Below are 15,767 nucleotides of genomic sequence, written 5' to 3'. Positions count from 1 at the left end.
TGGGATAAATTGCCCAGAAAAAATGAGAAATTCTGGTTGGCAACCCTGCCTAAGGGTCACTTAGTTTTCCGAAAACTTACAGACATATCAAAAGTTTTTCCCACTGGGGGTCTGAGCACTAAGACAGACCACCACGATCGCTAGAATGCGGAGGGAGAAGCTCTTGTATATCACGTTCTCTTTCCTCACAGCTGGAGACACAAGTGAGACATGACCATAGACTTTCTATTCAGTCCATCTAGTTTCCTCTACCGCAAAGCACTTCTCTCTCCTCTTTGTAGCAATCATTGGGATCCACAGAAATTGGACCTGAACTGATCAAAACTGTATTTATGCCATAGCAAAAGTTTTCTGAAATCTCTGATTTTCTTTACTATCTTTATCTTTCATTTACAGTGTATTGCGAGAACAGTGGATTCGGGATAAATATGAACGCAAACAATTTATGAAAAAGGAAGGTTCAGGTGACTTTCCCAAAGGTAAGGAGACATGTGATCATTTGGAAACGGAGACCATGGCATCTTGTCATCAATGTCTTTTTATATTATAACATAGACATGAAAGCCATTATCTCTTATTATTTCATAGTATAGTCATGTAGGTTGATTCTACACTTCTAATTTAAAAATAATAATAAGAATACAATCATTGATGCCTGTGGAATGTAGTCTTCACCTCTATCACTAGATTTAATGTTCTTCTTATCAGGAGTGAAGGAAGGAACCTTATTCAAGCGAGGAAGAGATAACGGACATTATTTAGCAAGGAAGTTTGTCCTGACAGAGATGGATGGCACCTTGAAATATTTCATAAAGTCAGATGTAAGTATCATTGAGATGGGGATGATCAGAATCAAATAGATTTCCTTTTACAAACCTGTTCAGACAATGGAGGCTAACATGCATACACAACACTGTTTCATCCTCCATTGTTTACAGCTCCATCGTAGGAGAATTGCCTGTTACTTCTATGCATTTTATAAATCACACATTCATATTGTTACTGCTTCCATACAATTAGCAGTACAGATATAAAAGCTTACAACTTTTTGCCGCCTTGAATTTTCCCTGCAGATTTATGTTTTGTTTTGCGAAATGTGAAATTCATGGCAAAAATCCATAGGGATATAATATGTGACATAATAGGCATGCTGCAGACTTGGAAATCTGCTGCATGCTCTCAAATCCACAGTGGAAACCACCCATCTGCAAATCTCCCACATCTGATCATGGTCTGAAACCGCATGAATGTGTAATGTGGAATAATATCTTTGATATCGACTCTAGAGTAGTTTCACATCTGTGGTAAAAGTCTGTTCTGGCAGAGGAACAGCCCGCGAGAGTTCACCCTATCGGGATACTGCCATTCTCCACCGGAACCCATTGACTATAATGGTATCCTGTGGGCATCTGGTCGGTTTCCGGCATGAGTGCTGGGTTTCAACCAGAGAAAAATGGTGCAGCCAGGGTACCCTTACCGCATATATGAAAGTAGCCTAAACATTGTTTATCAAAGTAAAAAGAAATGTCCAGTCCAGGGTCGGACTGACCCACCAAGTACCAGAGGATCCTCGGGTGGGCCCAGTGTCTGACGCCACAGTGAACCCCAAAAGTCCAGGAGAAAAATTCCATTTGGAGCTGCCTTTGGGGCCAATCACTTGCCACTAGGGTCTATTTCTTTAATTCAAAACTATTAGACTTTATTGATGATATAGGGCCCAAGATTAATTTCCTCTGGTGGGGCCATGGAACCCCAGTCTGACACAGTCTATGTAAGTAAAGATTAATGGCACAATAATGAAACGTTATGCATTTGAGCAAGTCCTACTTAGTGTAGCCAACATGTATGTTTCTGCGCTATAGCTCTACCCTCCAGTAGTATGTTATTATGTACAGTATGTGGCTGTGGTTACTTTTTGTACAGTCTTATAGAAAACACAGGATTTATTATAGCTATTTAACTCCTCGTATGCTTTCTATTTCAGTCAAAGGAACCAAAGGCTGTCATAAAAATTGACACTATTAATGCCACCTTTCAGCCAGAGAAGATGAAACACAACAACGGTTTACAGATCACATATGTCAAAGACAACAGAGCGAGAAATTTATTTGTGTACCACAACGATGGGCAGGTGAAGTGAAGCAGGGCTGTTGCTTGTATGGATTGCAGTACATTCAGCCCCAGTAGGGGGCAGTATATTGACAAGTAAAAACTGATCTGGCACATCTTTTATTTAGAGGAACGGTTGACCTTTAACACACACATCTGCATATTATCAAGGAAAAGACTTCAGCTACTTTGTAAATACATCGTAATATATTTCACTCTTTCTACCGTTGCATGTTTTGTCACAACTACTAACAGTAGATACAGCAGGTGGCAGTTGAAGTATGGAATAGATCATGTGCAAGCATACTCATTCAGCTCAGTAGGTGGATGTGCACATTACTACACAGCTTAAACACCAGGGGGCACCATTACAATCAAGTAAAGAGAATATCTCAAACTGGAGCATTTTTGGAAAAGAAAGCAAAGTTCAAAAGTAACAGTTTTTTCTTGCTGAATTATATTAAAATATAATTTAATCTTGACACAACCCCTTTAAACACTTGCCGCCATGTTCCTCCACACATTAGGATATTATTCTTTCCTGCAAATACTTTGTACTATTTCTTTAAGGTTACTGGCAAAAGTGAGGTAAAACATCAGTTAGATAGTTGTCCGTATGTGTTGCAGTCAGATTGATACTACAAAATTAGACCCAAGACATACGTGCAGGCCATTATTTACAAGTAGTCGTTTGGACTAATGATTGCCTTACTTTCACATATGCTTCTTATTGTTATTGCTAAGACATAACTTTTAATACATTATGTATAAAATGTATTTTTAAGACCTAATAAATCCATTTGAAACTATCAATTGTGTTGCATTCTTTTTCCTCAATAATTAGATATATGGCGCTGTTGCCTTCACAGCGCTCCTATTGTAGCATAGGGCTGTGGCAGGCTGGTTGCTGCAATCTATGTCTCTGTTCCTTGCTAGCAGAGGAGGCTGGTAGCAGCGCGCAGCAACCATTGCTACAATAGGAGCGCTGTGAAGGCAATAGCGCCATATATCTCATTATTGAGGAAAAAGAATGCAACATAAAGTAATAACCAAAGACAATTACCTCTCCCAACTGGTTCAAGACCCGACTAGAGGGACAGCCATACTGGACTTAGTATTAACCAATGGACCTAACAGAATAATAGATGTGCAGGTTGGGGGACACCTGGAAAATAGTGACCATAAAGTAATAACCTACCAATTGTCATTCAAAAGAGTGTTTCTTTAGGGAGGAACAAAAATACAAAACTTCTAAAAAAAATTGCTAACTAAGAGAGGTTAACCCCTTAAGGACCGGGCTCATTTTCACCTTAAGGACCAGGCCATTTTTTGCAAATCTGACCAGTGTCACTTTAAGTGCTCATAACTTTAAAACGCTTTGACTTATCCAGGCCATTCTGAGATTGTTTTTTCGTCACATATTGTACTTCATGACACTGGTAAAATGAAGTCAAAAAAATTATTTTTTTTGCACAAAAAAATACCTAATTTACCAAAAATTTGAAAAAAATTAGCAAATTTCAAAGTTTCAGTTTCTCTACTTCTGTAATACATAGTAATACCCCAAAAAATTGTGATGACTTTACATTCCCCATATGTCTACTTCATGTTTGAATTGTTTTGGGAATGATATTTTATTTTTTGGGGATGTTATAAGGCTTAGAAGTTTAGAAGCAAATCTTGAAATTTTTCAGAAATTTACAAAAACTCAATTTTTAGCGACCAGTTCAGGTCTGAAGTCACTTTGCGAGGCTTACATAATAGAAACCACCCAAAAATGACCCCATCTAAGAAACTACACCCCTCAAGGTATTCAAAACTGATTTTGCATACATTGTTAACCCTTTAGGTGTTGCACAAGAGTTATTGGCAAATGGGGAGGAAATTTGAGAATTTCATATTTTTGTCAAATTTTTCATTTTAACCCATTTTTTCCACTAACAAAGCAAGGGTTAACAGCCAAACAAGATTGTATCTTTATTGCCCTGACTCTGCCGTTTACAGAAACACCCAATATGTGGCCGTAAACTACTGTACGGCCACACAGCGGGGCGTAGAGTGAAAGGTGCACCATATGGTTTTTGGAAGGCTGATTTTTATGGACTGGTTTTTTGACACCATGTCCCATTTGAAGCCCCCTGATGCACCCCAAGAGGAGAAACTCCCTAAAAGTGACCCCATCTAAGAAACTACACCCCTCAAGGTATTCAAAACTGATTTTACATACGTCGTTAACCCTTTAGGTGTTGCACAAGAGTTATTGGCAAATGGGGATGAAATTTGAGAATTTCATTTTTTTGCCTAATTTTCAATTTTAACCCATTTTTTCCACTAACAAAGCAAGGGTTAACAGCCAAACAAGATTGTATCTTTATTGCCCTGACTCTGCCGTTTACAGAAACACCCCATATGTGGCCGTAAACTACTGTACGGGCACACAGTAGGGCGTAGAGTGAAAGGTGCGCGGTTTGGTTTTTGGAAGCCAGATTTTGCTGGACTGGTTTTTTGACACCATGTCCCATTTGAAGCCCCCCTGATGCACCCCTAGAGTAGAAACTCCATAAAAGTGACCCCATCTAAGAAACTACACCCCTCAAGCTATTCAAAACTGATTTTACAAACTTTGTTAACCCTTTAGGTGTTGCACAAGATTTAATGGAAAATAGAGACACAATTTCAAAATTTCACATTTTTGGCAGATTTTCCATTTTAATATTTTTTTTCCAGTTACAAAGCAAGGGTTAACAGCCAAACACAACTCATTATTTATGGCCCTAATTCTGTAGTTTACAGAAACACCCCATATGTGGTCGTAAACCGCTGTACGGGCACACGGCAGGGCGCAGAAGGAAAGGAATTCCATACGGTTTTTGGAAGGCAGGTTTTGCTGGACTGTTTTTTTTGACACCATGTCCCATTTGAAGCCCCCCTGATGCACCCCTAGAGTAGAAACTCCAAAAAAGTGACCCCATTTTAGAAACTACGGGATAGGGTGGCAGTTTTGTTGGTACTAGTTTAGGGTACATATGATTTTTGGTTGCTCTATATTACACTTTTTGTGCAGCAAGGTAACAAGAAATAGCTTTTTTGGCACGTTTTTTTTTTTTGTTATTTACAACATTCATCTGACAGGTTAGATCATGTGGTCATTTTATAGAGCAGGTTGTCGCGGACGCGGCGATACCTAATATGTATACATTTTTTTTTATTTATGTAAGTTTTATACAATAACTTCATTTTTAAAACCAAAAAAATGTTTTAGTGTCTCCATATTCTAAGAGCCATAGTTTTTTCAGTTTTTGGGCGATTATCTTGAGTAGGGTCTCATTTTTTGCGGGATGAGATGACGGTTTGATTGGCACTATTTTGGGGTGCATATGATTTTTTGATCGCTTGCTATTACACTTTTTGTGACGTAAGATGGCAAAAAATGGCTTTTTTTACACTGTTTTTATTTTTATTTTTTTACGGTGGTCATCTGAGGGGTTAGGTCATGTGATATTTTTATAGAGCCGGTCGATACGGACGCGGCGATACCTAATATGTATACTTTTTTTTTATTTATGTAAGTTTTACAGAATGAGTTCATTTTTGAAAAAAAAAAAATCATGTTTTAGTGTCTCCATAGTCTAAGAGCCATAGTTTTTTCAGCTTTTGGGCGATTATCTTGAGTAGGGTCTCATTTTTTGCGGGATGAGATGACGGTTTGATTGGTACTATTTTGGCGTACATGCGACTTTTTTGATCACTTTTATTACCTTTTTTGGGAAGTAAGGTGGGCAAAATTTCAATTTTCTCATAGTTTTTATTTTTTTATTTTTATGGCGTTCACCGTGCGGGGAAAGTAACATGACCATTTTATAGATCAGGTCGTTACGGACGCGGCGATACCTAATATGTGTAGTTTATTTTATTTTTTTAATTTTTATTCAGTGATAAATGTTTTTTTTTTTATCTTAACTTTTTTCACTTTTTTTTACATTTTTGTGACCCAGACCCACTTGGTTCTTGAAGATCCAGTGGGTCTGGTGTCTGTATAATACAGTACAGAACAATATATATTGTTCTGTACTGTATTTTACTTACACTGAACAGATCTGTGCTTTTAGCACAGATCTGTTCAGCACCATGGACAGCAGGACGCCTGAGCAGGCGTCCTGTTGCCATGGGAACCTTCCCCGTCTGCTCAGAACTTCGCAGACGGGGAAGGGTAAGGACGGGGCTGAGGGGGGCTCTCTGGGGGCTCTCTCCCTCTCCATCGGGGGGCTGCAAAGCCACAGCAGCCCCCCGATGGAGAGGGAGGGAGCTCCCTGACCAATGACAGTTAACTTTTTCCATACAGCGGTCCGTACGGACCGCGGTATGGAAAGGGTTAAACGGCTGACATCTTCACAGATGTCAGCCGTTTATACCAGGGTGCCAGCAATGTGCTGGCACCCTGGTATACCCACTAGAAGCCAACGATCGTTCATGGGGAGGCGGGCGGGGGATCGCGATCCCGCCTGCCGCACCGCCCGCCTCCCGCAACGCCCCCACCGCCTGCGACACCCCCCCCGCACCACCCTCCGGCATAAAATCGTGCAGGGGTGCAGGGGGGGGTGAAAAATAATGATTTTAGCCACTCTAAAGTTTCTGATCCCCGCGGTCAGGGACCGCGGCGATCAGAAACTGCAAAAAGCGCAGCAAACCGCAGGTCTGAATTGACCTGCGGTTTGCTGCGATCGCCGATACGGGGGGGTCAAATGACCCCCCCCTGCGTTGTTACGGGATGCCGGCTGAATGATTTCAGCCGGCGTCCCGTTCCGATTAACCCCTGCGGCGCCGGAATTCCGAATTTAAGTCAGGACGTACCTGTACGCCCTTGGTCCTTAAGGACTCGGGAAATAGGGCGTACCGGTACGCCCTGCGTCCTTAAGGGGTTAAGGAACAAGAAAAAAACATTGTGGATAAATAGAATAGTAAAGAAAGCAATAAATGACAAAAAGAAAGCATTTAAATCACTAAAACAGGAGGGAGGCGAGGAAGCATTGAAAAACTATAAGGAAAAAAAATATGTAAAAGACAAATAAAAGCATCCAAACTAGAGAAAAAGAGATTAATTGTCAAAGAGTAAAACTAACCCTAAAATGTTCTTCAATTATATAAATGGTAAAAAGTATAAATCTGAAGGTGTTGTCCCTTTACAGAGTAATGAGGGGCGAGTTGCAGAAAGCGATTGTCACGGTACCTTCTGTGACAGAGGTTAGAAGATCGGAGAGACTGACTGCACGTGAGGTTAACTGACAGTCTCTTGATTCTCAGTGTTGTGGTTTGGTACAGCCTGTGTCAGGTGCCACCCGTGGTCATTACTGATTTCCCTACTTAGTTTGGTCTCACAATTCATACCATGCGGTTGATATTCTCTGCTTGGATTTGGAAGAGTTGGTGTGTGGACCTTACCTGTGTTCCTGCTCATCCATTTTCTAGAACAGGGCTGGCCAACCTGCGGCTCTCCAGCTGTTGTAAAACTACAATTCCCACCATGCCTTGCTGTAGGCTGATAGCTGTAGGCAGACTGGGCATACTGGGAGTTGTAGTTCTGCACCACTGGAGAGCCACAGGTTGGCCATCCCTGTTCTATAAGATAAGTTGTACTGCTCTTTGTATTTGGTTGTTCCCCTGTGCTTGTTGTTACTAGGCCCCAGGGAGACGCTGGTTCATTCACCTGGGAAGGAACCAGTAGTCTCATTCCCTGCCACTACCTAGGGCATTTCAAGGCTCCTAGGGTCAAGGTTCCGGTGTATGTATTTTTCCACCTTTAGGGTCTATACATACTGACAGGAGTCAAGGCCAGGTTTATGGGCTTCCTAGGAGGTGACCTTTTCCCTCTGCCTAGCCTTGAGGCCTAGTTCTGTGTCACTCCCCTCCCCTGTATTCGTGACATTATCAACTGCCCAAAAACCGCCATTTTGTTCGGATCAGTGCAGCTATGGATCCTATATGTGCACTGGTCAGACAGCTGCAGGGTCTGTCTTTGGAGGTAGCTGACCACCGCATGACCGTCTTGCAGATTCAGAGACCACAGGCGGCTGGTTCCGGTGGTGGGTACCAGGCCTGCCCTGAACCTAAGGTTGCCCTCCTGGACAGATTTTCCGGGGGTTGTGACAATTTCCTTTGGTTCAGGGAGTCATGTAAATTGTACTTTAAGCTGCGTCCATAATCTTCTGAGGATAAGAGTCAACGTGTGGGTATGATCATTTCATTGCTTAAAGGTGACGCCCAGTGTTGGGCTTTTTCTCTGCCAACCGGATCACAGTCCCTCTAGTCGGTAGATGAATTTTTTAGAGCCTTGGGTCTTATTTACGATGACCCGGATTGGATCTCTCAGGCCGAGACCAAATTACGTGGTTTACGGCAGGGAGAGCGCTCCGCAGAGACCTATTGCTCTGAATTTAGGAGATGAGCTACGGGTACGGAGTGGAATGATCCTGCTCTCCGTAGCCAATTCTGTCAGAGGCTATCTGAGAGGCTGAAGGACGCATTGGCCTTTCATGAAAATCCTGAGTCATTGGAAGCAGCTATATCCCTTGCTGTACGTCTTGATAGATGCCTGAGAGAGAGATATAGGGTTCCTCACCCTGAGGACATACTGTTAAATAATGTGGCGGCTTCCTTTGACACTTATGTTGGAGAGACACCTGTGGTTACGCCTTGTGACAAGCCTATGCAGTTAGGAGGAGCTACTCCTGGAACTGCTGGCAAGAGCTTTGGTCATATGAAGGGAGTCTGTTTTTGTTGGGGAAAGAAGGGACATTTTGTGAATATATGTCCGAACGTTCAGCATCAAGGTGAAAACAAAACAAAACAAAAAAAAAAAAACGTTTAATCCCCAACTTACTATTGGTGGTGTGTGTGGGGACGTACTTTTTTTTATTTACTGGTAGTACCCGATTTCTCCTGTCGGCCGAGTTGGCGCTAGACTCCAAAACTCTGGGAATTGAGGTGTTTATTGACAGTGAGGCAGGGGTTAACCTAGTTGATGATCAGTTTGTTTGTATACATGGTTTGACAACAAATGCATTAGACAAAAATATTTCAGTGTTTGCAATTGATTCCGCTCCACTCCTGCCTAAGGTTTAAAGGTGGTGATTTTCATGAAGAATCCATCTCATGTTTTGTGCTGGAGGGTCTGACTGCTCCGGTGGTGCTAGGTTTACCATGGTTAAGTAATTCTACCATCAATTGGCAACCGAGACAGATTCTTGATTGGAGTGATTATTGCATAGACAACTGTCTTAGCACATCGCTTTTTGTTGTAACCACTAAAGCTGTACCTTCCTTTATTTCTGATTTTGCTGATGTATTCTCTGAAAGTAGAGACCAGGAGTTACCCCCACATCAGGAGTATGATTGCCATATCAACCTTTATTCCCGGAGATAAATTTCCCAAAAATCTCTGTTGTATAATCTTTCTGAACCCGAAAGAGCAGCCATGCGAGAGTATATTACTGAGAGTTTGGCTAAGGGACATATTAGACCGTCCAAATCCCCAGTTGCTGCAGGGTTTTTCTTTGTTAAGAAAAAGGACGGAACTCTTAGGCCATGTCTGGATTTCCGTTAGCTGTCCTTGATCCCTATCCCCTTCCTTTGATCCCAGATTTGTTCAATCAGATTGTCGGTGCCAAGGTGTTCTCTAAGTTGGATTTGAGGGGGGCATATAATCTGGTAAGGGTCAGGGAGGGAGACGAATGGAAGACAGCCTTTAATACCCCAGAAGGTCATTTTGAGAATTTGGTCATGCCTTTTGGCTTGACCAATGCTCCTATTGTTTTTCAACATTTCATCAATGACATCTTTCATCCTCTGGTAGGCAGGTTTGTGGTGGTGTATCTGGATGATATTTAAATTTATTCCCCTCGACATGGACATCAGGATCACGTGAGACAGGTCTTACAGATCCTAAGGGAGAATAAATTGTATGCTAAGATGGAGAAGTGTGTATTTGCGGTTACGGAAGTGCAATTCCTGGGTTATCTACTCTCATCTTCGGGTTTTCGTTTGGATACGGAGAAAGTCTGTGATGTGTTGGACTGGGATCGACCCGAAAATATGAAAGCACTCATGCGATCTTTGGGGTTCACCAACTACTACCGTAAATTTATCTTGAATTACTCGACTGTTGTTAAACCATTAACAGATATGACTAATAAAGGTGTGGATTTCTCAGTCTGGTCTGATGAGGTATTACATGCCTTTTCATCGGTAAAGGAATGTTTTGCTTCTGCTCCTATACTGGCACAGCCGGATGTGTCATGGCCATTTATTGTGGAGGGCTATGTGTCAGCCTGTAGTACTTGTGCACGAGCTAAGGTGACATACTCGGCCTTCAGGATCTCTACTTCCGTTGTCCATCCCGTCCAGACCTTGGACTCATTTGCCCATGGACTTTATCACAGATTTGCCGAATTTATCAGGAAAAACTGTGATTCTGGTGGTTGTTGATCGCTTCAGTAAGATGTCGCACTTTATAGCATTACCAGGGCTACCTAATGCTAAAACTCTTGCATAAGTGTTTGTTGACAACATCGTGAAGCTACATGGTATTCCCTCTGATGTGGTGTGTGATAGGGGGATTCAGTTTGTTTCCAGATTCTGGAAGGCGTTTTGCACTCGCTTGGGGGTACAATTGTCCTTATCTTCGGCCTTTCACCTTCGGTCGAACGGACAGACTGAGCGCACTAACCAGAATCTGGAGACTTTTCTGAGATGTTTTTGTCTCAAATAATCAGGAGGAGTGGTCTTCTTTTTTGTCTTTAGCTGAGTTTGCCATAAATAACCGTAGGCAAAAGTCCACTTATAAGTCGCCATTTTTTGGGGTATATGGGTTCCATCCGCAGTTTGGCACATTTTCTGGTACTGAGACTTCTGGTATACCTAAAGAGGAAAGATTTTCCTCTTCTTTGTCATCAATTTGGCGGAAGATTCTAAATGATCTGAAAAAGATGGGCAACAAGTATAAACGAATGGCTGACAAGAGACGTATGAGTGGTCCGGACCTGAGAGTGGGTGATTCTGTGTGGCTGTCCACAAGAAACATTAAGTTGAAAGTACCTTCGTGGAAGTTGGGCCCAAGGTTTATTGGTCCATATAAGATTTCTGCCATTATTAACCCGGTAGCCTTTCTTTTGTCCTGACCTTCTGCAGGCTTTAAAGATTCACAATGTTTTCCACAAATCATTACCGAAAAGTAAGTCGAACCTGCTGAACCATCCTCCATGCTACACCCTCCTGTCATGGTGGACGGTAATCTTGAATTTCAGATCGCCAGGATAGTGGACTCCCAAATTCTCCGTTAGTCCCTCCAGTATCTCGTTCACTGGAAGGGTTACAGTCCAGAGGAGAGAATGTGGGTTCCAGCAGCCGACGTTAATGCCAGTCGCCTTGTGAAAGCCACAGGGCTAATCCGGATAAGGTCGGTCCTGGGTGTCCAGAGGTCACCCGTAGAAGGGGGGGTACTGTCAAGGTACCTCCTGTGACAGAGGTTAGAAGATCAGTCTCTTGATTCTCAGTGTTGTGGTTTGGCAATGACCACACCTCTTATCAGGTGCAGCCCGTGGTCATTACTGCATTCCCTACTTAGTTTGGTCTCACACTTCATACCATGCGGTTGATATTCTCTGCTTGGATTTGGAAGAGTTGGTGTGTGTGGACCTTACCTGTGTTCCTGCTCATCCATTTTCTATAAAGATAAGTTGCACTGCTCTTTGTATTTGGTTGTTCCTCTGTGCTTGTTGTTACTAGGCCTCAGGGAGACGATGGTTCGTTCACCTGGGAAGGATCCAGTAATCTCATTCCCTGCCACTGCTTAGGGCATTTCAGGGCTCCTAGGGTCTAGGTTCTGGCGTATGTATTTTCCCACCTTCAGGGTCTATACATACTGACAGGAGTCAGGGCCAGGTTTAGGGCTTCCTAGGAAGTGACCTTTTCCCTCTCCTTAGCTTTGAGGCCTAGTTCTCTGTCCCTCCCCTCCCCTGTATTCATGACAGTGATGAGGAGAAAGCAAAGCTATTAAATATTTTCTTTCTCCACTGTATTCATTGAAGAAAATAAACTGTCAGATGAAATGCAGAATGTGAAATTAAATTCCCCATTAAAAGTGCCCTGTCTGACCCAGGAAGAAGTACAGCGGAGTCTTAAAAAGATTAAAATAGACAAATCGCCAGGACCAGATGGCATACACCCCTGTATCCTAAGATACTTAAGTAATGTCCTAACCAGACCCTTATTTCTGAAATTTAAGGACTCTATACTGACAGGGAGTGTTCCACAGGATTGGCGCATAGCAAATGTGGTGCCAATATTCAAAAAGGGTCCAAAAACATAGCCCGGAAACTATAGGCCAGTAAGTTTAACATCTGTCATGGGTAAACTGTTTGAAGGTTTTCTAAGAGATGCTATCTTGGAGTAGCAAATAACGCCATATCAGCATGGCTTCATGAGTGATCAGTCATGTCAAACGAATTTAAAGGGATTCTGTCACCAGGTTTTGGCCTATAGAGATACGGACATGCACGGCTAGATCGCCGCTAGCATGTCCGCAATATATCTGTTCTATAGGGCCGTGTGGTTTTAATTTCTTTAAAAAAGGATTTTATAGATATGTAAATGAGTCTTGAATGTGTCCAAGGGGCTGTACTAACCTTACTTGTGCCCAGCCGTGCCCAGCCACGCCCGCCTGTGAAGGAGCCCAGCACCGCCTATGTCCTCTGAATCTCCTCCTTTCATCAACGATAGATAGCCGTAATCTCGCGATGCGCGAGATCGCGCATGCGCAGTGCCGGTATAGTGTTCCTTCCCTGTGCTGGCATCAGCCTCAGGGAAAGAACTGCGCATGCGCGATCTCGCGCATCGCGAGATTACGGCTCTCTATCATTGATGAAAGGAGGAGATTCGGAGGACATAGGCGGTGCTGGGCTCCTTCACAGGCGGCCACGGCTGGGCACAAGTAAGGTTAGTGCAGCCCCTTGGACACATTCAAGACTCATTTACATATCTATAAAATCCTTTTTTAAAGAAATTAAAACCACACAGCCCTATAGGACAGATATATTGCGGACATGCTAGCGGTGATCTAGCCGTGCATGTCTGTATCTCTATAGGCCAAAAACCTGGTGACAGAATCTCTTTAATCCGTTTCTATGAGGAGGTAGGTTGTAGACTTGACTGCGGCGAATTAATGGATGTCGTATATCTGGACTTCTACAAAGCATTTTACATTGTACCACATGAAAGATTAGTATATAAAATGAGAATGCTCGGACTGGGAGAAAACGTCTGTATGTGGGTAAGTAACTGGCTCAATGATAGAAAACAGAGGGTGGTTATTAACGGTACACACTCAGATTGGGTCACTGTCACTAGTGGGGTACCTCAGGGGTCAGTATTGAGCCCTATTCTCTTCAATATATTTATTAATGATCTCGTAATAGGTTTGCATAGTAAAGTATAAATTTTTGCAGATGACACTAAACTGTGTAAAGCAATTAACACAGAAGAGGACAGTATACGGCTGCAGATGGATCTGGATAGATTGGAGGCTTGGACAGAGAAGTGGGAGATGAGGTTTAACACTGACAAATGTAAGGTTATACACATGGGAAGGAATAATGCAAGTCACCAGTACATACTAAATGGTAAAACACTGGGTAACACTGACATGGAAAAGGACCTAGGAATTTTGGTGAACCGCAAACTAGGCTGTAGAAACCAGTGTCAGGCAGCTGCTGCCAATAGGATAATAGGTTGTATTAAAAGGGGCACAGATGCCCGTGATGAGAACATGGAGTACTGTGTACAGTTCTGGGCTCCTGTGAACAAGGCAGACATAGCAGAGCTGGAGAGGGTTTAGAGGAGGGCAACTAAAGTAATAACTGGAATGGGTGGACTACAGTACCCTGAAAGATTATCAAAATTAGGATTATTAACTTTAGAAAAAAGACAACTGAGGGGAGATCTAATTAATATGTACACTGCTCAAAAAAATAAAGGGAACACAAAAATAACACATCCTAGATCTGAATTAATTAAATATTCTTCTGAAATACTTTGTTCTTTACATAGTTGAATGTGCTGACAACAAAATCACACAAAAATAAAAAAATGGAAATCAAATTTTTCAACCCATGGAGGTCTGGATTTGGAGTCACACTCAAAATGAAAGTGGAAAAACACACTACAGGCTGATCCAACTTTGATGTAATGTCCTTAAAACAAGTCAAAATGAGGCTCAGTAGTGTGTGTGGCCTCCACGTGCCTGTATGACCTCCCTACAACGCCTGTGCATGCTCCTGATGAGGTGGCGGACGGTCTCCTGAGGGATCTCCTCCCAGACCTGGACTAAAGCATCTGCCAACTCCTAGACAGTCTGTGGTGCAACGTGACGTTGGTGGATAGAGCGAGACATGATGTCCCAGATGTGCTCAATTGGATTCAGGTCTGGGGAATGGGCGGGCCAGTCCATAGCATCAATGCCTTCGTCTTGCAGGAACTGCTGACACACTTCAGCCACATGAGGTCTAGCATTGTCTTGCATTAGGAGGAACCCAGGGCCAACCGCACCAGCATATGGTCTCACAAGGGGTCTGAGGATCTCATCTCGGTACCTAATGGCAGTCAGGCTACCTCTGGCAAGCACATGGAGGGGTGTGCGGCCCTCCAAAGAAATGCCACCCCACACCATTACTGACCCAATGCCAAACCGGTCATGCTGGAGGATTTTGCAGGCAGCAGAACGTTCTCCACGGCATCTCCAGACTCTGTCACGTCTGTCACATGTGCTCAGTGTGAACCTGCTTTCATCTGTGAAGAGCACAGGGCGCCAGTGGCGAATTTTCCAATCTTGGTGTTCTCTGGCAAATGCCAAACGTCCTGCACGGTGTTGGGCTGTAAGCACAACCCCCACCTGTGGACGTCGGGCCCTAATATCACCCTCATGGAGTCTGTTTCTGACCGTTTGAGCAGACACATGCACATTTGTGGCCTGCTGGAGGTCATTTTGCAGGGCTCTGGCAGTGCTCCTCCTGTTCCTCCTTGCACAAAGGCGGAGGTAGCGGTCCTGCTGCTGGGTTGTTGCCCTCCTACGGCCTCCTCCACGTCTCCTGATGTACTGGCCTGTCTCCTGGTAGCGCCTCCATGCTCTGGACACTACGCTGACAGACACAGCAAACATTCTTGCCACAGCTCGCATTGATGTGCCATCCTGGATAAGCTGCACTACCTGAGCCACTTGTGTGGCTTGTAGACTCTGTCTCATGCTACCACTAGAGTGAAAGCACCGCCAGCATTCAAAAGTGACCAAAACATCAGCCAGGAAGCATAGGAACTGAGAAGTGGTCTGTGGTCACCACCTGCAGAACCACTCCTTTATTGGGGGTGTCTTGCTAGTTGCCTATAATTTCCACCTGTTGTCTATCCCATTTTCACAACAGCATGTGAAATTGATTGTCACTCAGTGTTGCTTCCTAAGTGGACAGTTTGATTTCACAGAAGTGTGATTGACTTGGAGTTACATTGTGTTGTTTAAGTGTTCCCTTTATTTTTTTGAGCAGTGTATAAATATATCAGGGGTCAGTACAGAGATCTATCTCATCATCTATTTATCCCGAAGACTGTGACTGTGA

The 15,767-nt window shown here is 43.2% G+C and overlaps 1 protein-coding gene across 4 annotated transcripts in view; it reads left to right on the top strand.

The window, feature by feature from the left end:
- The window catches only part of LOC120978870 (arf-GAP with dual PH domain-containing protein 1-like), a 42,685-nt gene that overhangs the window by 14,491 nt on the left and 12,427 nt on the right, over positions 1-15,767 (top strand). For all 4 annotated transcript variants that reach the window (XM_040407259.1, XM_040407257.1, XM_040407258.1 and 1 more), the window contains exons 4-6: positions 397-479; positions 709-821; positions 1,985-2,131. In XM_040407259.1, the coding sequence (XP_040263193.1) occupies positions 397-479; positions 709-821; positions 1,985-2,131 (343 nt within the window). The remainder of the gene's footprint in view (positions 1-396; positions 480-708; positions 822-1,984; positions 2,132-15,767) is intronic.

The sequence above is a fragment of the Bufo bufo genome, chromosome 9, assembly GCF_905171765.1.
Source record: "Bufo bufo chromosome 9, aBufBuf1.1, whole genome shotgun sequence".
Classification (NCBI taxonomy): Eukaryota; Metazoa; Chordata; class Amphibia; order Anura; family Bufonidae; genus Bufo; species Bufo bufo.
The sequence above is the reverse complement of the archived record's forward strand: the minus strand, read 5'-3'. Positions and strand labels throughout refer to the sequence as shown.